General features: G+C 37.7%; 2 protein-coding genes across 3 annotated transcripts; one reads left to right on the top strand and one right to left on the bottom strand.

Annotated features, from left to right (window-relative positions):
* Positions 1 to 486: 486 nt before the first annotated feature.
* ubfd1 (ubiquitin family domain containing 1) lies at positions 487 to 7298 on the bottom strand. Of its 2 annotated transcripts, none has more exons than XM_083524600.1 (7): positions 7187 to 7298; positions 6052 to 6366; positions 4726 to 4934; positions 4496 to 4561; positions 4204 to 4309; positions 4021 to 4103; positions 487 to 2198 (listed from the first exon to the last, which is right to left on the bottom strand). In XM_083524600.1, the coding sequence occupies exons 1-7, from the start codon at positions 7200 to 7202 to the stop codon at positions 2088 to 2090; spliced, it is 906 nt and encodes a 301-aa protein (XP_083380726.1). In that variant the 5' UTR covers positions 7203 to 7298; the 3' UTR covers positions 487 to 2087. The 2 variants fall into 2 exon arrangements, with proteins under 2 accessions (XP_083380726.1, XP_083380727.1); XM_083524601.1 differs by having other exon boundaries at positions 6863 to 7215.
* Positions 7299 to 7316: 18 nt separating this feature from the next.
* On the top strand, positions 7317 to 24211 carry LOC310716892 (UNC93-like protein MFSD11). Its single transcript, XM_083524517.1, has 13 exons — positions 7317 to 8285; positions 13638 to 13693; positions 13778 to 13885; positions 13975 to 14054; positions 14308 to 14404; positions 14612 to 14670; positions 15558 to 15711; positions 15813 to 15862; positions 16298 to 16363; positions 16469 to 16594; positions 21947 to 22121; positions 22193 to 22328; positions 23774 to 24211. Exons 1-13 carry the CDS (start codon positions 8046 to 8048, stop codon positions 23924 to 23926), a joined length of 1500 nt encoding a protein of 499 aa, XP_083380643.1. The 5' UTR covers positions 7317 to 8045; the 3' UTR covers positions 23927 to 24211.
* The last annotated feature ends 33 nt before the right edge of the window (positions 24212 to 24244 follow it).

Below are 24244 nucleotides of genomic sequence, written 5' to 3'. Positions count from 1 at the left end.
CTGCAGTCCTAATGAATTGATTGGTGTATAATGGTAGTATATATGAGTTATACATCACTACTACTGGAGGATCTCTGAATGCATACAAATGGATATGCACACTCTCTGTTTTTACCTTTTTAAATAATCCGGTTTCTGAATTTTCTTCAAAATCGGGTTGAAGTTTAACTTCTTGGACTTGACATTCATTTGAGCATTCATGGAAGTTTTGTTTATTATGCATACAAGGATAGATGATGACTGTTCAAAAGAAAACTACTACAGCTGTATGTAAAATAAAAAAATAAAATAAAAAAAGGCTTTTATTGCCTGGCTCAGATTATACTCCTGTACTGATTATGCACAGCCATTCATCAGTCATCAAAGGATTCGTAACGTTATAATAATGGGTGAAAATAAACCCCAAAACCTGTATGATTTTTTTATGTTGCTATTGTTCAAACCCATATTTTCATATGCATACATTTCGGATGGCAGGAGACAAGATTGTATTATCTCGTGTTCTTTATTTACATAATCAGTCATAGTCAGGCTGCATTTCATCCACCCGATTGGTCAAATTGCCTACAGTGGTGGTGTTAGAACAGAAACGGTCCCTTTCTGTCTGAGGTACATTCCCGTTATCAATAAAATACTGTCATGAGGATAATCTTTGTTTAGCTGCTTATTACTTAAATCATAAAAGACAATGCTTATTACTGGTTAGCACCATAATTGACATTGCACAAGTGTGACCCGAATGTATAAAGCAATCAAAGAACCAGAATCGATGTACCGGATGAGAAAATACGGCATTAAATTGTGTCGAACGATGGGGTCTTCAATACATCCTATATGAGGTTGCTAGCCAGGCAGCACAGGATGCACAGGTTGTCATGAAAGCACAGAAGCAAGGGGACAAATGTTAACATCGTGGCTTCGAGAGTGGGACACAGCATAGGCGGTAGGATACAGGACGCTCACAAAACAATGGAAACACCTCGGGCGAAATCGGTGTGTATTTATTTAACAAGGAGCCACATTTTTATTTAAATAAATGCACTTTTTGAAGACTGTATAAATATCATGTGTAGAATTCAAATTCAGCTTGGTTACACATGTAAATAAAATGTAAAAAAGTCCTCCCATGATGTAACAGTCAAAGGTTTGGATGATTGTAATGCAGACTGCGATGTTAAACATCACTTATGTGAGAGGAGGTTTTCAACAGAAGTGTCCACGTACATAGGTCAATGGTTTTCTACTTATTCTCTGTATTCTTATACAGTTATAGTTAATATTAAGTAGCTTCAGTACTATCCATGCATTTGCAATGTGAACACTGAATTATGCTGTTAATTAAAATCATACTCGCATCATTTTATCTTTAATGTGGAAGCCTTTCATACGAGAAGCATTGTATAAGGATTATTATATGGATACGTATTAAATTTATATTTCTGAGCATGAAATTAAATACAAGAATAAATATGCTTTCTGTGGTGTTTCCATTTTTTCATTTACCTCCAGTACATGTACCATACATCATCAACCCCTTTAAAGTATTCACTGTGCTTGAAGTTGCTTAGGGCGATTTATATTATCCCAATTTATTTAAACCAACCTGAATTATGTGTGGGCAAAGCATTTGTTTTTAAAACAAATAACCAACAATACCAAAATAAACCCCTCAGCACAATGAGTTATGAACTTTGGTTTGAATGAACTGTAATGATGGAACAAACTGTACAAGAGAAAAATCTCCCTGATCCATCAATCATTTTCCTTAAATAATATTTTATTTTTTTTAACATGTATTTGTAAGTTCTGTACAATTCTTTGCTTATCCTTGGGGTTGTCTATAAAATAGGAGCGATGATTTAGGGACGAGAGAGAAGAGAGAAAAAAAAAAAAAAAAAAAAAGGGAGGGGATTATGCCATTTAGTGCACTTAAAACCCAGGGGAAAAAATTGTCCGCCGGAATTCCTTCAGTTTTTACATGGTTGGGGAAAAAAAATAATCAAAAGTTCTTTTCATTAAACAGCGTCCAGTTATGGTTGTTGTTTTGCTCTAAATCCCGATTCTTCAGTGTCGATACAGGAGGCACGTTAAAAATACTGCCACTTTCCAAGGACTGTGTCTTTGATTGCATCGACGTACTGTGCAGGCACCCAGTAAACCCAGTATTGAGAGGCTTCCGTCGGACCCAGCTGAAATGCCTGGGACAGTGAACAAAAACATCAAATAATTATAGTGGCTATATTAAGAAATAAAATTTGATTTCATATTGTCAATGTCTTACACATAAATATAGTCTTGAATTTAACTTGCTGTTAATCATTTCTTTTCAAAACTCTTTGGCTAAATCCTGAAATAATAACTAAAACCAATCCATTTGTGTCATTCAAAATGTTGGAACAGATTTTTTACAGTCTGACAGGGAGATCTGACATTTATCCTAATGAAAAAGGCCACTACTATTAGGGACTCAAAGTATCTTCATGCATATGACACAAGGATTCCAAACAGAACATTGCCCAAAGCATCACACTGCCTCCACAGACCTGCCTTCTTCCCATAATGCATCCTGGTGCCGTCTCATCTTCAAATATATAAACATAACAAATAGCAACAAATAGCATACCATATAAAATAATGTTGGATTTATCGGAGTAACTGAGCCATGCCAAAAAAACTAAATAAAGATTTTCATGTTGCTAAACTGTTTTAAATATTTTCATATGCCCAGAATACATTTGATTTTATATTCGAGCATATGAACAGATAATGAAGGTGTATGAGGCAAGTTCAGGGTTCTTATTTTTGGGATGAAAGCTGCCATTTAAACTCCAGTGTTACTGATAATGCTTTACTTTTCAATAAAAAACAAGAGCAAAAAAAAAAAAAAAAAAATTATAATGTAAACCCACAAAGGAAACGACTTTGTTCAGAAGACAATAAACACCCAAGCAGCTGCTTTCAAGTGTTTTGCTGCAGGTGCTGCAGAGTGCACCAGAGCGCAGGTTTCTGATGCAGCCATGACGTTGCTCTACAAACAGCAGCAGGTTTTGTATGAAAATAAAAGAAACCCCTAGGATAAAGCATGGCAGATATTTTTCCACCTTTACATGAAAGAGCACTATGTTTTAGTGTAAAAAAATAGAACAGAGGTTACAATAATCTGGTCGCATAAGTGTGCGCATGGTTTTCTCACGGTTCACGTGTCTGCGCTCGCAATGAACCAATTTAATGAATCAATTGAAACTTATTTTCAAAACATCAGCTATTGAAACTATACTGCTTAAAGATCAGATGTTTCTGCAGGATCATCTTGGATTTCATCCCACTGCAGAAACCATAATCCACAAAGAGCTCATAATGCATGTGCATAATCTTAAAGTTTAAAGGTATCAATCAGGAGAGGGCGTCAAAATTTTTTCCAAAACTTTAGATGCATCAGCGGAGCAATCAACAACTGAAGAAGAACACGGCACACCCCAGTGGTATAACCAAGAACAAGATGTCTATCCAAAATAGATAAAAGGCATCTGGTACTCGTCCCTACTTGTATGTGAGGGAGGGTGGCTAGATGAAGCTATTTTACCATGTCCATGTTGAAGCATGGTGGTGGAAGCATCATGCTATAGGGCTGTTAGTCAAAAGAGACATTGACAGCTATAGTTACCATTTTTTTTTTCTTTCAGCCGAAGAGAGAAAGAGGAGAAAAAATTTTTTCACCTGTATGACTTTTATATCCTTCCCTCATTACGTTTTTTCCCCATTCTGTATAAACTAGACTGTTGTGTCTGAAAATCTCTGACCAGCAGTTCCTGAAGTCACAAAGATCACACATTTCCCCATTCTAATGTTTAATTTTAACCCTAACTGAAGCTCTTGGCCTGCAGCTGCATGATTTAGTGCACTGATTGGGGCACTTCATGAATGAACACGTGTGCAAGTGTTCAATTCTAAAAATGTGATTAAACCGGACATTAATGCAGAAATTCAAAATAGAGAATGGGACTGATAGAAAAAACATACCATCATATGGTAGTCTTCATGACCTTCTATTGGCTCAGTCACAACATTTTTGATGGATCCCATTGGGATTTTTTCTGTCCTTTCTACAAAAATACATACAAAAAAAAAATAAAAATCATAAAGGTTACCAAATTCAAAACCAACGATCGTTAATAATAATACAGATGAGAAAGAAGTTGTCACCCTTTGTTCCGATCCAGAGCTGATCCTGTTCCAGTTTAAAAGTGAGCCGTACTTTTCCTCCAGATTTGTTGTACATTCCAGATAAAGGCACTGTTGGTAAACGCTCCTGTACAGATCAGTGAAGAAATGAATGAAGATTGGAGTCGTGTGAGGTTTTTTAACCGTCTATTCACATTATAAGATTCATAAACAAATGTAATGTTTAAGACATTAACACTTGAGAGTGGCATAAATCTGTATAATCATATCAAACACACAGCATAAAGAAATTAAACAATTTAACATTTATTACCTTTACTCCTTTTAATGTTGGCATAACATCCTCCGGTTTTCCTTTGTCCAACACTTTTCTATGTTGCTACAACAGGAAATGATTGATTAGGGCGATAGCGTTAAAAAAGCAACCACAGCAAACATTTCATGTGTATCCATCCCTTTATTCACACAGCTAAAGCACTGCTGAATGGAGTGTAGAGAAGAATCAAACGAATATACTTGCATTTCGTAAATAAGGACTCCCACCTTTTGTCTGCACAGCGGCTCTTTTTTGTTTTCCTCAGCTTTGACTTCTTGTTGAATTACTTCCTTCGGTGTATTTACAGCCAGCACGTCGTTTATTGTTGACCCAACCACCATTATTTTCGCACCGTTTGTAACTTTTATTTCGCGAAGCGTTTTGTCCTCGGGTAGCAGTCCCTTGTACATCACCTTCTGCATAGCGGGTGGAAGACCTATGCAAAATAAATGAAATAAAACAGCCACAGAATTAACCTGAAAAAATTCCTTTCCACCACATACATTTGGCACGATATGGCCAAAAGTTTGTGTACGCGACCATTTCGGAGAGATTCTGAAGTGTTCCGAGTTCTACCACTCCGACCTTGAGATAAATTATAACAAGCATCATAGCAAAGGGTCTGAATAGCTCAATAAAAATATATTGACATTATAATAATTATTAGCAAAGCTTTTTTTGATTCCTTATTACAGGGAATGTAGTGTAGATGTGAAAATGGAAAGCATTTAAAGCTACTGTAGTACAAAAAATATTGAAGGTGTGTATAAATGCCAAATCAGGCCTTAATACCACTTGTAAATGTAGAGGACACTATACGACCAAAGGTATGTGGACACCCAACCCTCGCATCTATGCATTCTTGTTAAAGCTCTTATTCAAGATTTTTTTTTTTTTAATCCCTTTTCTTTTATACGTTTTCCACCACATTTTGGAACTGGACTGTGAGGATTTCAGGTACAGGAGCATTAGTGAGATTAGATACTGATGTTAAGTGAGAAGGTCTGGTTCATCAGCCAGTGTTCCAATTCATCCCAAAGGTGTTACTTAGGGTTGAGGTCAGGACACTGTGGTTCCTCCATTTAAATTTTTTTACCTCAGTGTGTGAATAAAACTCTCTGCGTTCAGGAGAACCATCATGCCAGAACAGGTTTGGGCTGCTTAGTGCTAGTGTAGGGAAACTGAAAGTCTACAGAGCATATGAAGAAATTCAATACAATTGTGTGTATAAATTGTGACAGCAATTTGGGGAAACACCATATGCGGGCGTGAGCGGGTGTCCACATACCTTTGGCCATGTCGTGTAACTAACATTTACTATGCCCGTCACAAGACAAATTGCGCAGTCTGTCACCATTGCAAAGCGCAGACATTTATGGCAGCTGGATAGCTTATAATGCTCTCGATGAAAGAGAAAAACAATTTTTTACAAGTAGTGACATCACATATTTATGATATAATTTCCAAAATCCTGCCATGTCACTTTTTTAAACGTGCGTCACTAACGAGGTGCTACTCCCCTATCCACACCATTACCTAAAAACATTTCTTACCAGTGAGTGTGTGAATTCTCTCTTTCAGCTTTGCCCCGGTTCCATCTAAAGGTATTTTAAGATCGTATTTGTTCTTGTTCCAAATAATTTTCACTTCCACCATCTCCTTCCCCTCATCGCTGTCATCTCCGTTGCTGACCGCGGAGACCTCAGACGGCGAAGAGTTTTCCCCGTCGGCGAGGACGGCTTGTTCGAGCCCTGCTCCTTCGAGCCCTGCTCCTTCGAGCCCTGCTGCATCTCCTTTACTGCCCTCGTCAGATGACACTTCGGATGCTTTCAGGCTGACTTCGGTTTCCATTTCCATTCCCTCGCTTCCTGCACGAATGAGGACAGACGGACGTATTAGGGACACTGAAACAGACTTTCAGACACATGATTAGTAAATAAAGCTTTCTGTAATAGGCTGAATGTGTAGAAATGTTAGAAAAGCTTTCATTTTTAAACTTGCTTGGAGGTGCCCTTGGATAAATGGGGCGGTTGACCCTTCATTAATGTAATGATTGATCAGGATTGTTGGCAATACAAACACTTGGGTCATGATGATCTGTGAAATAGCATGTCCTGTCAAGACAGTAAACCAACTGAACAGACTCAAATATGGATGTGAGATGTTTTCATTAAAGAAGTGACTTTATCTCTATTTACATTACGATCCACAAACATGATGACAATGATGATGCTAAATGGTTAGCTTGTTAGCTAGCTAGCTGACGTTGGCAAGCTAATGCTGAACCATCTAGAAAAGTCTCCATGGTAACTTGGTTAGCTTCGTAGCCTTGATCTATATGCTAACCCGGCACTCATCACTCACCAATGCTTCCTTTTCTCTTAATTGCTTTTTTTTAGTATTTTAAATTATTTATTTTTATTTTTGGTTTGGAAATAAATCCCCATATGCTCTGGCACACGGAGCACAGCTAATAGAGCTGTTCTTCTTAAGTTCGCCAACAGCTCGCTAGGGCTCAAGTTTTCGAGCAGGCGTGTTAGCTAGCTGAGCAAAGCACATGCACGGAACGCGATCCTGACCCTTCTGTATCGCATTACGGAATACAAGCAAATACTCGGAAGACGCCTAAAAGCTCTGTCGCGAATAGAATTTAAAGCGGGTTTTCTGGTTTTCTCTGAAGGAACCTACCATCCTGCGCCGCCATGATGATTGTGTACAATATGAGGAATGCCTGCTGGGAAAGAACGCGCTGTCACGGATTGAGCCGGCTCGGCTTCCGTAGAGCATTTGTTTTTTCTCTTTTGGCGATTCTGAAAATCTGGACAATCGATTGGCGTATTTTATTATTTATTTATTTTCTGTCCTTTTAGCTGTAAACTTTTTAGATATTTCTTTTTCTTTTAAACTTTATAATTATTTTTTTATCCAGCAACTAAATCCTAAGACTGGGATAATCATAAAAGCTGCACTTGAGAATGCACGGTTATATTTTTTACTAGGTAAAAGAGTTCAGAGCTGCCATGGCTAGGTGAAGTGTGACTTCTCAAACCATGCAAAAGTTTAGATCAGAGATGATACGCAGAAAACAGAAGATGAACATATTAAAAACTGTTCCTATTTGTTTTAAAATATCATGTCTAATTTTATGATTTTATCTGAAAATCTGATTTTACAGTTTATATATGTGTAGATTACAGTGTCACAGACAATAACAGCTAGTTTTAGTTTCTATTTTATGTCAAATCTGATTTTACAGTTTATATATGTGTAGATTACAGTGTCACAGCCTGTAACAGTTAGTTCAAGTTACTATTTTATGTAAAATCTGATTTTATAGTTTATATATGTATAGATTACTTTGTCACAGCCAATATGTTAGTTTAAGTTACTATTTTATATAGAAATTGATCATATTATTTATTTGTGTAGATTATAGACACAGTTATTTGGATCAGTTCCAAAAGAGCCTGTGTTGAGGGCAATAAGTGATCACATGCTAGTTAGAGCTGAAATTCCCGCAGTCTGACATACACAGGAGTGTTTGTGTATGTTTGCGTGTGTTCAACTAAAAACCCCATTTTATAAACGTGTAACACTAGTTAGACTTCACTTTTTCCTGAAATGGATCTTGATTTTTGCTGAGATTGTTCAGATTGTGCTCACACTCTTTGCACAAACCAAGAGAAAAAAAAGAGAGATGGCTGACATCAGGACTTATAATGTGGTGATTCTGGGAATAGCTTTTTTACTTGTTTTTACAGCCTTTACAACCTGTGGAAATATAGAAGTAAGTAGAAACTTTTCTTTAAAAGCATGCATTCTCTATGTTTTTGTTTTGTTTGACTTTGTTGAAAAAAGCATATATATATATATATATATATATATATATATATATATATATATATATATATACACACACACACACACACACACACACACGTACATGTATACATATACATACACACATATATATGTATATATAACGTTTGCTTTCTGAGTGTATATTTGTTAATTGTTTAGCAAATCCGAGTCAGGCGCATCTCATGTTTGCAGTCTAGTATTATAATGTATCTAGCACTGGCCGTATATCATGTCATATAACTTTAGATACAGGAGTTTACACCACTTTTATAATGGTTATAGAGTTATAAAAGCTAATCCCTAACTCTAGAAAGGTTTGATAGATTATTTTATTAAGTCTGAATTTCCCAAAAGGAAAAATATTCATTGTGTATGTGTACAAGGCATTTTTCTTAAAATTCCCAATGCGGTGTAAAAACATTTAACACCCTGCTTCATTTTTAGATCAGATTTAAGCTCATTCTGATAAGAAAATATTTTATGCTGTGAATGAATGGTATGTTGACTGATGCAACACATCATGAATGGTGTGAGAACAAGACAGTTTATGTTTAACCTCTCAAAATGGCATCACTACTAGGATCTACCAAAGTCTACAGAAAGGTAAAGGGTTTTATTTTTGTCTGTCTTGTTTTCTTAGGATAACAACTTAATTAAAGATTTTTGTGTGACCTCAGGATAACAAAAGTGTTGTTTTCACGTAGCAGTGGTATGCTTGCTTACGTTATTGTGGTCAGGGGCACATTGTCATTTTTGGTGTTATGGAGATTCTGCAGTATTTATGTCTTATATACAGTGTCATAACCACATAGCTGTCACAAGTGCTTCATGAAACTGCCCACTTTAGGACCATTATAATGCTCTTAATGGCATAGATGGAGATTTCTGAGTCACTTTCTTGAGTTATGAAATCTAATTTGGAAATTGTTTAGCATTATCATTTCCTTTTGTGCCAGTAAAAAACGAATTCGCTTGTACAGGATGCACATGTATGTGTAATCATGCCTTTCAACATCATGAGAAAAATAAGTGATATTAAGAAAACCTCTATAATTATCGAGTCGTAGGACCAATTTTAGGACGGTTTCCTATACGGCTTGAAGGACCAATGTTAGAAAGGTTTCCTACCCAGCTCGAAGGACCAAATGTTAGAAAGGTTTCCTTGGTGTGCGCTGATCAGAAGATTGTACTCGCGACAGCGTGTCAGTATAAACACTGTACAGGATTCAGAACACTCAAACCTTACTGGGTTTAGATTCTTGCTGTCAGTTGCCAGCGGCTGTTCGGGACGTTGCGTGATGCCAAATGCCTAATGAAAAATGACGACTGCTGCTGAGTGTTCTGGCCTTTTAGGCTCTTGATGGAGAACGGTGCACTGTGATGTCAGTGTTGACTTATCATGAGTGGTAAACTGTATATCTGCCTCTTGTGGTGAAGCATGGAATTACAACTGAACCTTTCCTACACTGCAGGCCACCAAATATGCATGGCATGTTTGTCGCTTATTCCAAGTTAAAAGTCTGTCGGTTTGATCTTGGTGTCATCCTCATCAGCTATCTCTGGTAAATTAATGAGAAGGGTAACTGGCTGTGTGTATAATCTACCCTTGACGTTGACCTCTGCAGACCTTATGTCCTTATCATGCTCCAAATCAACCAAAAGGCTCTTGGTAGCTGGGGATCGACCATCATAACAACAAACCCAACTGCAAGGGTTTTAGTCTCTGCATGCCATTTGTGTCATAGCTGGAGATTAGGTAAGCAGTGTCTAACAAAGCTTGACCAAAAATAATCAGTGAGAACTTGACTTTGTCTCTATCTACTTTGTCCTATGGATTCATCGGTGGAGTATAACACTTAAGGTAAAGAGCTGTCTGGCTGCCCCATAAGCGAGAGATTTGGGGTAATTGGGTCTAAGTCTGCTACATTATAGGAGACATAACCTAGAGGTTTGCTAATTCCCTCTATTTCGATAAGTACTGTTTGAAGAACTTCTTCTGTTACTGTTTGTGCACCTACTACTGTATGGAGGGCATTTTTAAGAGATCGGATCTCCTTTTCCCAGCTGCCACCAAAGTGAAGGGCATCAGGCAGGTTGAACAGAAATTCAATATTTTGTTTGGCAAGGTGTCGTTGAAGTTCCTGGCTGCAATTCATTAAGGCATCTCTTAACTCTCTCTCTCCACCCTGAAAGTTAGTGCCCTGGTCGGATAACAGTTTTAAGGGGGTGCCCCGGCGTGCTATAAATCTCCTCAAAGCCATGAGGAAGGAATCAGTGTCTATATCTGTGAGGAGCTCAATGTGTACACATCACACCTTGAGACAATGGGCTGTAAAGGAATACCTTTGAGGTGTTGGTATCTCTGCTGGAGTGTTGCAATGGGATAAGAGTGCTCAGCCAAATGTGATCAGAGGTAAATGCATTCTGGATCCAGTAACTCCATTGGGGCTGCGATATAGAGCGTACTCTAAAGGAAACTGTTGCCCCATTGAGTTTCTTGACATCTTGTCGAATAGTTCTTAATGTTAAATCTTCTTTTTGTCCTTGTAGCCCTAGTTCCTGAACTGCAGCTGGGAGAAGCATGGTCCTTTCTGATCCACCATCGAGCACTGCATAAGTGTTCAGGACTACTGTGCTGCAATACAAAGGGACCCTCAGCAGAACACGCCTGGAACCCTAAGACCTGTCCAGATACAGGGTTCTGCTCATAGAACTCACTAGAGAGATACTCTCTGTTTGAGATCAGCCATTACCCTTATGAAGGATTTGAAATTGTTTTTCACTGCACAGACGACAGGGCTTTTTTAGAGTACAATTTTTAGCTAAGTGTAATCGTCCACATTTCCAACAACGCCTGCTGTCCCTGATCCACTTGACCATCTGATCTGTACTAAATGCCTGGAAAGTGGTGCACTGGCTTAAGTAATGTTTGGTATTTTCGCAGTATGGGCACAGAAGTCTGATCTGTTCAGATCCCTGTGCTGGCTCGGACTGATGCGAGGGCGTCAGCATCTGCTTTTGTAACTGCTTTTGGGGGTTGCTCAGCTCCATGCAGGACAGAAGTGAGTTTATCTTTGCTACTGGGCCTGGTTTTGGCTGCACCATCTTATGTGTCTGCTCTTTCCTCTGATTCGAGCTCTTATATAGGGCACTGGCTTGGGCACTGCTGCCGCAGGTGGTTTACTGATAGTTCGGGGCAATGGGACTGGAGTCTCTCTGAACTCACCCCTTCTGAACTCCTGTAAAATCTTTTAGTCTTTGCATAATTTAAAAACAGACATTTGTAGCAGTGATGCCTGTTGTGTTTAGTATTGGATATAAAATGTAAAGATTTGGTGCAACAACCTTGAAGACAGGGCCCTGTCTGTAACTGTGGAGAAAGTGCAAGCAAAAATTTCTTTAAATAGTCCTTAACAACTTACAAAATATCTACTATTATTGCAGCAAGTCTCTTAAGAAACTGCCAGTTTTCAGACAAAGGGGATGTTTAGTCAAATTTTCTGAAATGTATCTCAATTTACACTGCCGTCTCTAAGGTCATGTTGTTATTCCAAAATGTGTCTGCTGATTTTTCTCCATGGACTTGGCAAAGTGGTGTGTACATCTCTCAGACATGGTACAGTTCATACTGAAAGTATTCACACCCTTTCTTTGTTAAATTATGTATAAAAACATTTTCATACCAGTCTACACTCAATTTGGTATAAAGACAAAGCAAAAATAGAAAAAACCCAACATAAACTACTGTATTGATATAAGTAGAGCTGTTGCTATTGATTATTTTAGAAATAGAGTATTCTACCAATTATTTCGAGTCATCGGATAAAGAGTACTCTTCCTTTATTAAAGAGCAATACCAAATATACAAAAGAAAATAAGACGGGTTTTTAAATGAACAAGTAATTTGTTTCCTTTAAAAAAAAAAAATTATAATTATTATTGCTTACATTTTATTACAAGAATATCTGTGAAAACTAAACTCATTTAGTGCATTTTTTAAATTTAGTTTCATTGCCATATTACATAAAAATGTAAATATAAATTACTCTTAAAAAAATTTTTTGGTGTTTTCTTTGTTTTAGTTTGAACTGATCCCAAACTTTGGAAACTTTCTGTCGTTTTCTTTGGCCTAAATCATATGAAAGCTCGTTTCCACCACATTAAAAAAGTTTGCCTAATTCCAACTTTATTTCTCGTTAACATCCAACATTTCTGGTGCATCCCCCATGGTGTCAGCCTGAAGTTTGGAGCTGTTGGTGTATGAACGAGGCTCCTTTGCTTCATCTTTCTTGTTCCGTCTTCTCCAGAGCTGATCGGAGGCTAAGTTTGATACCATGCAACTCTATTGATTGTAGCCTATTTCATTTTCAACGTGTAAAGCTTTCTGGCACTACAATGGTGGGTGACGATACCTGATTGGCTAAAAAACTCGGAATTAGGCAAACCTTCTATTAAATGTTTCGGAAACAGGCCTCCATATGAATCTTCTTCTCACCCCCCGCTGTTTCTCCCCATCCCTACATTTTTCATTCTACAGGGTCTTTTGTGTTCCCTGTCCAGAGCGCTTCAGAGTTTAGAGAGTGGTACGTCTGTAATAATGGTCTGTGAGAAACGCAGTGCTCCATGTGTAGTTAAATGGACTAAATGAATTTTTGTAATAGAATGACAAGTTACTTAAGGAATCGTTACAGCCCTAGATATCAGCATTCATGTCTGTTTAACATTTAGCTCAGGTGCATCCCATTTCTCTGAAATCTGATCTTTTACTCTCAGTGTGGCAAAGTCAATTAATTGGACATTTTGGAAAAGCACAAACCTGTCTATTTAAGGTCTAGAGCACCCCAAAAACCCCAAAAGGTCATGATGTCAAAGGAATCAGCTGCAGAGCTCAGAGACAGGCTTGTGTTATGGCACAGATCTATCGATAGAAGGTTCCTATGAGCACAGCATCCTACATTCTAAAACAGAAGTCGTTCTTGGAGCCGGCAACTAAGGAAACCAAGCGGAAGGAAGGAAAAGGGCCTTGATGACAAAAAACTTGATATATAGGGATTGAATGTGTGTGCTTGTATGGTTGTTATGGTCAGGTGTCCAGATAACTTTAGCCTTATCGAGTATTTCATACAGGTGATGCTTTTATTTGATCGATGAGACAGATGTTATGAGACGGATGTTTTAAGGAGTTTAACACACTCTTCACTTATATCTTTGAAGTTCGACGCTTATTTACCATCACAAAGATTTGATTGCATAATTAATTCACCTTATTTCTCTTCAGCAAACTGTGGTAAAAAGTCTGGATAATGCTACTTTTAGTGGAAGTGGGTATCACAGGTAAGATATAAAAATATTATCTAGGTCTCAAGTATACACGGTACATTTATCTCATGTTGAGATGATCATATATTCCTTTTTCAGCCTCGGCATAATATATGGAGTATTTTCGTTTGCTAATTTATTCGCTCCCTGTGTGGTAGCAGTAATCGGACCACGGTTTACCATGTTCTTGACTGGCATTCTTTACAGGTGTGTAACACAAATTACACAAGTCCAGTTCCTTTAGTGAATATTTAATGGATATGTATTTTAATACCCAATTGTTTTCTGTCTATTAGTGGTTACATCGCTGTATTTATAACTCCATTAACCTGGTCCTTTTATTTGACCTCTGTGCTGATTGGGATGGGAGCAGCTTGTAAGTATTCACTTGTTTTCAGACGTTTTATTAAAATAATGTGCAGAGAACATCACGTGACCTTTGTTATAGATCGTCTATGGTAATATATACAGCAATAGAGCCATGTTGCCAGGTTTGGATTTGTAGTATCTAATAAGGTATTAAAGGCTAATCCTGTACAGTCACAAATAAGTTGCATGATTTATAATGTTTTGTGAGGGCCCTTAGTTTTCAAAAAATTACGTAACCCCCGTTTTATTTTAAACCACAGTGCTTTGGACGGCTCAAGGGCGTTTCCTTGTACGGAATTCGGATGCATCCACCATTAACAGAAACACAGCAATGTTTTGGGCTTTGTTGCAATGCAGGTAATTGAAACCAGCTGCTTAAAATTTAATCTACCCTAAGAAGGAATGTGCAAAATGAACAATTTACTTAAAACATAGGAATGTTGGCTACCCTGTGAATTGTTCACTGCAAATGTCTTACTGCTACATAATTTCATTGTTCAAATTTGATTCCTTTTCAGTAACATTCCTTCTTCTTTTTTTTTTTTTTTTTTTTTTCCTTTTCAGTATGTTGTTTGGCAATCTTTATGTTTACATAGACTGGAAAGGAAAAACAGACATATCAGGTAACTTAAAATGTCTCATAACGCATAATAATCTTGAAAATCATTATTCATTTCGAAAATGTATTCACAGCATTGTTTGTAAAGACAAGAAAAACACAGGGTTGGCAATTTAAACAGCACCCATGAGGTCTGAAAACTCTTGAATTTGAGTTCTTATTACAGGCAAGATTTCTCTAGTTGCTCCTGTGAGAAAAAGATTATTGCAGTATTGGTAGATTAAATAAAATAAACCACCTTATTTCTTATTTATGCATTCCCTTACATTTTTGTATTACGTCTTATGTTTTTAATATGAATGTTGCAGTGCTAAATTAGAAAAAGACTTTTATGAATACTGTAGACATGGCAGATGCCCTCATCCAGAGCATACATTTATATCCCATTTATACCCCTGAGCAGTTGAGGCTGAAGGTCTTGCTCAAAGGTCAGCAGTAGCAGATTGGTGGTGTTGGGATTTAAACTCATGACCTTCTGATCCGAAGTCTAACATCTACCCACTGAGCTGTCAGCTGTCTGTAGGGCTCATTCTTTACATTGTATAATTTACAAGATAAGTTCACCCTGTGATGTTTTATAGCATGTAATTGATCAGTTTATATATATATATATATATATATTGACTCCTGATACAATAGACCTGATTTGTTGATATATTATATATATATATATATATATATATATATATATATATATATATATATATATATATATATATATATATATATAATATATTCCATCTACGAATATCAACAAATCAGGTCTATTGTATCAGGAGTCAACGTTTATTATGAGGAACATGAAACTGACAAATGTCCTTGAATAATAAACTTAATTTCAGACGTTTTTTTAAGAAGTTTTTAATTTAATTTCACTCTGGCCCCTCTTAGACAAAGATAGAAGAACGATGTTTATTGCTCTGTTGGTCGTCTCTGCACTTGGAACACTAAGTTTCCTCCTCCTGAGAAAGTCAAGTCAAGATGAGGAAGAGGAGGATGTTCTCTCTGAAGAAGAAGGCCAGTCCTTGCTGTCGTCCCAACTAATGTACATTAAACCCTATAATGATTATTTATAAGGTTAAGATTAAACATAGCAATTCCTTAGGTGTGACTGTGTAAATATTTTAATACTTGCTCATGTTACAGATTTAATCAGCGAGCCAGCTCTTCCATAGAGGAGGTCAAAGCAGATTTCAGTAAGTGAAATCTTGCCTTGCGCTTGTTATTTTAATTGTGCAATATACTGTATTACAACCCGCAAGACTTGCGTTCCGTGGTAACCAATGAAATTGAAAAAACAAACAGGATTGTGTTCTCTAGGAACGGATTGTTTTTGAGGGACTTGACTACGCATGGATTGAATTGGACAGTGACTTAGAAAGCATGCAGCTGTTAAAATGTGAAATAAAGCATTCTGTGTGGTGCTGGTCTGCAGAGTTTTCCTTCTCATCATGAAATTCTCTCGAATTCACAAATACTTGTACAAAATCCCATTCCAAAAATGGAGTTCTTTAAACTATCAAACAAAAAGTCACAACAAGAACTTATAATACAATTTTCCAGTGACAAAGCAAATGGTTTATAATATTTCTGCAAGTTTTGACCATTTATTTCTGTTCTATTTTTTACAGAGAAAATTTTGCACCTTTTTGGCACGAAAAGTATATTACTGTTAAGCTTCTCCATGGCTTACACTGGTAAGTTGGATATAATTATAACATACTGTATTATGTTACATTATTCCTTTTACTCATCATATGTGGATTAATATAATTCCTGTGAGCAGTGTTTACTCCTTTCAGGTCTGGAGCTTTCTTTTTACAGTGGTGTGTACGGGACTTGCATTGGAGCTACAAGGGATTTTGGCGACGACTCCAAAGCCCTGATCGGCATTTCAGGCATTTTGGTGGGAATCGGAGAGATCGTTGGTAAGCAGACATTCATTCAATGATTAAAGGAGATTAATCATTAACAAGCTTTTTAATGCATCGTTTGGCAACCCATACAATTTATTGGCTGTAAAGCACCGAGCTGTTTTCAGTACACCTGTAGAGGATCTTGGGGATTCTTGCATTCAGAACATTTCAAGCTCTTTTATAATTAAAATCTAAAATCAGATAAAGGGGTTTTCTAGGGAGTTCAGTCAAATCTGAACACTGAGAGACTTTGTTTATGATAGAAAAATATGTAGTATATATACACAGTATATATGTGCGTGTGTGTGTGTGTGTGTGCGTGTGTGTGTGTGTGTGTGTGTGTGTGTGTGTGTGTGTGTGCGTGCATGCTACTATGTGCATTGTATATACAATACTACCCAGATTATTAATAGATATTCACAATGTTCTTATAGATAATATTGAGAAATATAAGTTTTAACTAGGAGATATATATATATATATATATATATATATATATATATATATATATATATATATATATATATATACAGTGAGGAAAATAAGTATTTGAACACCCTGCTATTTTGCAAGTTCTCCCACTTAGAAATCATGGAGGGGTCTGAAATTTTCATCGTAGGTGCATGTCCACTGTGAGAGACATAATCTAAAAAAAAAATCTAGAAATCACAATATATGATTTTTATAACTATTTATTTGTATGATACAGCTGCAAATAAGCATTTGAACACCTGTCTATCAGCTAGAATTCTGACCCTCAAAGACCTGTTAGTCTGCCTTTAAAATGTCCACCTCCACTACATTTATTATCCCAAATTAGATGCACCTGTTTGAGGTCGTTAGCTGCATAAAGACACCTGTCCACCCCATATAATCAGTAAGAATCCAACTACTAACATGGCCAAGACCAAAGAGCTGTCCAAAGACACTAGAGACAAAATTGTACACCTCCACAAGCCTGGAAATGGCTACGGGGAAATTGCCAAGCAGCTTGGTGAAAAAAGGTCCACTGTTGGAGCATTTCATTTCATTTCATCTTCTCCCGCTTATCCGTAATTCGGGTCACGGGGGAAGCAGTCTAAGCAGATTCCCCAGACACTTCTCCGTGTCCAGGGATCGGGCTGTCAAGGCCCCCGCCTACGACTGCTGCCCAATCCTCTCAGCACCGTCCCTTACGGTCCCTCCTGCAGGTGGTGAGCCCACGGGAAGGCGGCCCCACGTCGCTCCGACGTCACGGTCCTTGATTTATTTTTCTCGTAAGGGTCCCCTGGAGCATAGAGGGTTAAGGGCCTTGCTCAAGGGCCCAAGAGTGGCAGCTTGGCGATACCGGGGCTTGAACCCCCGACCTTCCGATCGGTAACCCAGCGCCTTAACCGCTGGAGCCACCACTCCCCCACTGTTGGAGCAATCATTAGAAAATAGAAGAAGCTAAACATGACTGTCAATCTCCCTCGGACTGGGGCTCCATGCAAGATCTCAATGATCCTAAGGAAGGTGAGAAATCAGCCCAGAACTACACGGGAGGAGCTGGTCAATGACCTGAAAAGAGCTGGGACCACCGTTTCCAAGGTTACTGTTGGTAATACACTAAGACGTCATGGTTTGAAATCATGCATGGCATGGAAGGTTCCCCTGCTTAAACCAGCACATGTCCAGGCACGTCTTAAGTTTGCCAATGACCATTTGGATGATCCAGAGGAGACATGGGAGAAAGTCATGTGGTCAGATGAGACCAAAATAGAACTTTTGGGTCATAATTCCACTAAATGTGTTCGGAGGAAGAAGAATGATGAGTACCATCCCAAAAACACCATCCCTACTGTGCTTTGGGGGTGTTTTTCTGCACATGGGACAGGGTGACTGCACTGTGTAAGGAGAGGATGACCGGGGCCATGTATTGCGAGATTTTGGGGAACAACCTCCTTCCCTCAGTTAGAGCATTGAAGATGGGTCGAGGCTGGGTCTTCCAACATGACAATGACCCGAAGCACACAGCCAGGATAACCAAGGAGTGGCTTTGTAAGAAGCATATCAAGGTTCTGGCGTGGCCTAGCCAGTCTCCAGACCTAAACCCAATAGAGAATCTTTGGAGGGAGCTCAAACTCCGTGTTTCTCAGCGACAGGCCAGAAACCTGACTGATCTATAGAAGATCTGTGTGGAGGAGTGGGCCAAAATCCCTCCTGCAGTGTGTGCAAACCTGGTGAAAAACTACAGGAAACGTTTGACCTCTGTAATTGCAAACAAAGGCTCCTGTACCAAATATTAACATTGACTTTCTCAGGTGTTCAAATACTTATTTGCAGCTGTATCATACAAATAAATAGTCAAAAAATCATATATTGTGATTTCTGTTTTTTTTTTTTTTTTTTTAGATTATGTCTCTCACAGTGAACATGCACCTACGATGACAATTTTAGACCCCTCCATGATTTCTAAGTGGGAGAACTTTCAAAATAGCAGGGTGTTCAAATACTTATTTTTCTCACTGTATATTACGAATATTTAATTCTATATAGAATATAGGGTATAAAGCATTGTCCACAGTGCCATGTCCAAATATTTTTCAATTTTAGTATTATCCTTAGTTCAATAATGTATAATATTGGTCCCTTTATCTTTACAAAAACCAACACAGAACAAAAGGACGAAAATGCTCTGAGCTAGTATAAGTCCTGCACAGGCCATGTTAAACCATGTGTGTTGATCAGAATCTTGCATATGATGTCATACTTCAGCTCTAAGGACGCAAACTTGGCACGAACCACCCTGTCTTCATTTCTGTGGATTTAACAGGAAAATAAAAGCTGGATGCTACATGTACAGAATAAATTCATTTTTCTTTCTGCTTGCTTTATAAATTATAGATGTATTATTTTCAAAATAAGACTATAGACTATGTTACAGTACATTTCTGAATAATATATATATTTTAAAACACACTTTTCAAAACACTAATTTTGAATCAATCTCTCTCTCTCTCTCTCTCTCTCTCTCTCTCTCTCTCTCTCTCTCTCTCGCTCTCTCTCTCTCTCTCTCTCTCTCTCTCTCTCTCTCTCTCTCTCTATCCATCTATATATGTGTTTGCCCCTAAAGCTAATAACTGGTTGGGCCACCCTTAGCAGCAACAACTGCAATCAAGTGTTTGTGATAACTTGCACTGAGTCTGTTACAGCGCTGTGGAGGAATTTTGATCCACTCATCTATGCAGAATTGTTGTAATTCAGCCACATTGGAGGGTTTTCAAGCATGAACCGCCTTTTTAAGGTCATGCTACAGCATCTCAATAAAATTTTGGTCAGGACTTTGACTAGGCCACTCCAAAGTCTTCATTTTGTTTTTCTTCAGCTATTCAGAGGTGGACTTGCTGGTCTGTTTTGAATCATTGTCCTGCTGCAGAACCCAAGTTTGCTTCAGCTCGAACAGATGGTAAACAGCAGAATTCATGGTTCCATTTATCACAGCAAGTTTTCCTGGTCCTGAAGCAGCAAAACAGCCCCAGACCATCACACTACCACCATATTTTACTGTTGGTATGATGTTCTTTTTCTGAAATGCGGTGTTACTTTTACGCCTGACGTAATGGGACACACACCTTCCAAAAAGTAAAACTTTTGTCTCGTCAGTCCACAGAGTATCTTCCCAAAAGTCTTGGGGATCATCAAGATGTTTTCTGGCAAAACTAAGACGAGCCTTTATGTTCTTTTTGCTCAGCTGCAGTTTTCATCTTGGAACATTGCCATGCAGACCATTTTTGCCCAGTCTCTTTTTAATGTTGGAGTCATGAACACTGACCTTAACTGAGGCAAGTGAGGCCTGCAGTTGTTTGGATGTTGTTGTGGGTTTTTTGTGACCTCATGGATGAATCTTTGCTGTGCTCTTGGGGTAATTTTGCCACAGAAAACATCTCAAACGACTCGTTGCAGCGTCGTCATAAATTTGCCAAATCATGTCAAATGTCTCTGTGGCAGATTTTCCAGTTTCACGCAGAATTTAGTGTTTTTTTGCGCTTTGTTTTAACTTGCTGTCCATGATGAAATCAAGGATGTGGTAACGCACATAGTCAGAATAGCACCAGTTGCACAGCTCCCTGATGTACATAGGACATTTTCTTTTGGCGCACTCAGTTACAAAGATTGGTGACCCCTGTGACTGTGCGTGCAGCCTTGTTCTGCCATCTGTTGGCATGTTACAAAGAAGTACTTTTTCTTTATTAAAGCGCAATGCTAAATATACTAGAGAAAATAAGCCGGGTCTCTTAAAAGGAACATGTCATTTGATTTCTTTTTAGAAAAAGTCACGTTTTTATTGTTGAAATTGCATGCAAGAATATCTGTGGAAATTAAACCTATTTAGTGCATTTACTTGTCATATTACATCAAAATCAAAATATATAAAAACAAAAAAATTTATAAAAACAATTTCAAATTACTCTAAAAAAGGTAAATGCATTTTATGGTGTTTTCTTTGTTTTAATTTTAATTTATCTTTAACTTTGGAAACTTTCTGTAGTTTTCTTTGGCCTGAATCTTCTTCCTGTTCCTCCATTTTTAATTCTGCAGCATCTTCTGTGTTTACCTGTCCAGAGCGTGAGTTTAGCGGGTGGTGCGTCAGTAATAATGGTCCGTGGGGAAACACAATGCTCTGTGTGTAGTTAAATGGACTAAACAGAACATTGAGGCAATTCATTTGTAATTGAATTACTCGAGTTAGTCGAGGAATCGCTTCAGCCCAACACTATCTGCAATCTTCAAAGTCACATGGGCAATATCTCAAAGCTGTTTCATTAATATGTGAAACATATTAATGAATAATGTTACACAAATATTCATTAATTGATCATAAATATTGTTCACAATCAACTTGCAATAGCACATTTTTTATTACTAAGGTGGGCAGAATTTATGATTGTAATTGTAATAGCTTAAAAAATGTAATAGCTTTTAACTGCTAATGTATTCTCTTGAATAATCATAATAATTTAATAGTCATATCACACAAGTAAATAACAAACAGAACAACACCTGTCCAGCACTAAACCTGAAAATGAAGGTTAAAAAAAAAACATGTGCAAATGACAATAGAGCAAATAAAAGACATTTAATAGCATGCACAAAACATTTGAAAATAAATGCATTATTTATTTTTTAGAATAAATAAACTACAGGAAAATAAAAGCAGAAATGTTGTGTTCAAATGACTGTCATAATAATTGCACTGCAAGGTTGTAGTGTAGAAAGTTGTTCTCAGTTATACTAGTTGTTGTAAGCTACAGTTATTCCTTTAATATTATGAACAGGAAAAATAATATCCAACTGGACCATGGACCTAGCTGGACTGAATGTTTCTTGGTTGGTTGCTTTCAGGTGGAGGGCTGTTTGGCCTTGTGTTGAAGAACAACCACTTCAGACGCACATCAGTTGTCTTCCTTGGAATGGTGGTGCATTTTGTGGCCTTCTTCCTAATCTTTCTTAACATCCCAAATGATGCTCCAATGGCTTTTGAAACCAGTCTGCAGCATAACCCTTATCTGACTCCAAGGTACAGTAAAGATAGACTCGGCTCTTTACTAAATGGTTTCTGCATTACGAATATATTCTGCTTTTTCTTAGTGTGCCCATTGCAATGCTGTGCAGTTTCCTGCTTGGGCTTGGGGACAGCTGTTACAACACTCAGCTTTACAGCATTCTGGGTTGTGTTTACACTGAACAAAGCATTTCAGCCTTCGCTATCTTCAAGTTTATTCAGGTAAAATCCTAATTAATGCAGACCTCAGGAGGAAATCAAGAAAATATTGTACATACTAGAATGATAACTATTGCAAAAAAATATACAAATGCTAATTATGCAGTAGTTTAATCTCAGATAGGATTTTCTTCTGCTCACAAAATTATTCCTCATCTTTTGGAGAACAACACCTGGTAAAGTGAACGTAAACTTACACTTTGTTATGGAAGTTTATTAGCAAGTAGTTGTCTGAAGAAAACAGTACAGCTTCCCCTAATCTTATAACTTTACTATTATAAAGTTTTTCTCTTGGCCATATAGTGTATAAGCCTGTTTAATGATGCAGGAGCCAATCAGGAGGCATGGTTATATCACGTCAATCACCATAAAGCATCCTTCACAATTTCTTATCAGATATACTTGGGAGCAATCTGTTATCAATTCTGATAAACCTGTTTGCAATCCACTGTTTGCCCCACTGCACATATATTTTATTGTACATAGTCATATTATTATATCTAGTGCAATTATCTTTTGTTTATTCTTACATTTTCTTTTATTCTTACATTTTCTTATTGCTGCTGGTCTCTAAATGCTACCAAACTAATTCCATTGTATCACTATAATGACAATAAAGCCTCTAAGTCTAATGGCTTGTAAAATGCTTTTTTAAATTTATATCAAAGCATTGAAACCAATGAAACCCACATGAAACCAATCTGTGGGAAATTTGGAGAAGAAAAGACTACACTGATCATGAAATTTGTACCAGAGCCCAAAGGCGGACTATATCATTCATGCCTGAAAAGTGGCATTCCATGTTTCCAAAGCTGGTCTAATCCATGTATGTCTAGTCGATCACATGTTTGACACCTGACTCACACTGCAGTTGACCTCCAAACTTTATTTTGGAACTGGTGAATCCACAAGATGGCTCCAAGTCACCAATTTCAGGTTGAGACAGACTTCCTGGCTCACCTGCAGGCTTGAATATAGGGACCATTAACTATGATCAAAGTTGGGCACATTCAGCCTTTTTGGGGGACTTTAGGGGATCTCCTTTTGCCTGAACTTTTGCATCAGATCTATTAATCAAGCATGACCATGAGGTGAGCAGAATGCTCACTATGCTTCCTTCATGACAGGTTTATTGGCCACTATACATACAGCTTGGACTATACAAGACAAGACAAAACAGACGATACGAGACAATACAGACAATGTGAGAGAATATAGACAGTACAAGTATTAAATAGGAATACAGAGTATATGACAGATCAGTAATGTACATAAAGTGTGAGAGTGCATGGTTGTGCAAATAACACAACTGTTAGTTTGTAGCTCATTTCCTAATTCAGTAGCAAATTTGATTTTCTCGGTTTTCTAACAACTAGTATATAAACACATTTTAATATTATGTAGTGTGAGCAGAAATGTTGAAATCTGTTTGCCTCTCTGCCTGTCAGTCTGTTTTTGCAGCAGTGGCATTTTTCTACAGTGGCTACCTGCTGCTGAGCTGGCAGCTCCTCGTCATGGTCATCTTGGGCTTCATGGGCACACTGTGTTTCTTCGTGCTGGAGCGGAACCTGAGCGTCTCAGCCGATCCGCCAGAATACTAGCTCTTCTCATTACACCGCAGTCCATTCAGGTTCTGTATTTGCAAAACATGCACTGCATTTACTCACACTAAACGTATTAAGCAATGATCTAATTTCTGAAGAGTATTCTACATTTGTGGTGTTTGACCTTTGCTTGCAGTGGTATTGGTTTGAACATGCTGTATTGCTGATTGTGATAGGGAAACTCTACAACCTTATAATTTACTACGTGATCATTTTAGCAAACCTTAGTTAGATTGGTCTCAGAGGTTTCAAGGCAGATTGGCCAATGTTGTAATAAACAAAATACCAAAAACAGATGCTCTGACAGTTTGCTTT

The sequence above is a fragment of the Silurus aristotelis genome (assembly GCF_946808225.1).
Source record: "Silurus aristotelis genome assembly, chromosome: 21".
Classification (NCBI taxonomy): Eukaryota; Metazoa; Chordata; class Actinopteri; order Siluriformes; family Siluridae; genus Silurus; species Silurus aristotelis.
The sequence above is the reverse complement of the archived record's forward strand: the minus strand, read 5'-3'. Positions and strand labels throughout refer to the sequence as shown.

Excerpts from the sequence above, each read along its gene's own strand:
- LOC310716892 (XM_083524517.1), top strand. The coding sequence starts at position 8,046 with ATGTTTGCGTGTGTTCAACTAAAAACCCCATTTTATAAACGTGTAACA. Across the intron at positions 14,055-14,307 it reads GATTGGGATGGGAGCAGCTT|TGCTTTGGACGGCTCAAGGG; the intron begins GTAAGTATTCAC and ends TTTAAACCACAG. Across the intron at positions 22,329-23,773 it reads CTATCTTCAAGTTTATTCAG|TCTGTTTTTGCAGCAGTGGC; the intron begins GTAAAATCCTAA and ends TCTGCCTGTCAG.
- ubfd1 (XM_083524600.1), bottom strand. Across the intron at positions 4,935-6,051 it reads GAGAATTCACACACTCACTG|GTCTTCCACCCGCTATGCAG; the intron begins GTAAGAAATGTT and ends TATTTTGCATAG. Across the intron at positions 4,310-4,495 it reads CAACATTAAAAGGAGTAAAG|GAGCGTTTACCAACAGTGCC; the intron begins GTAATAAATGTT and ends TGATCTGTACAG.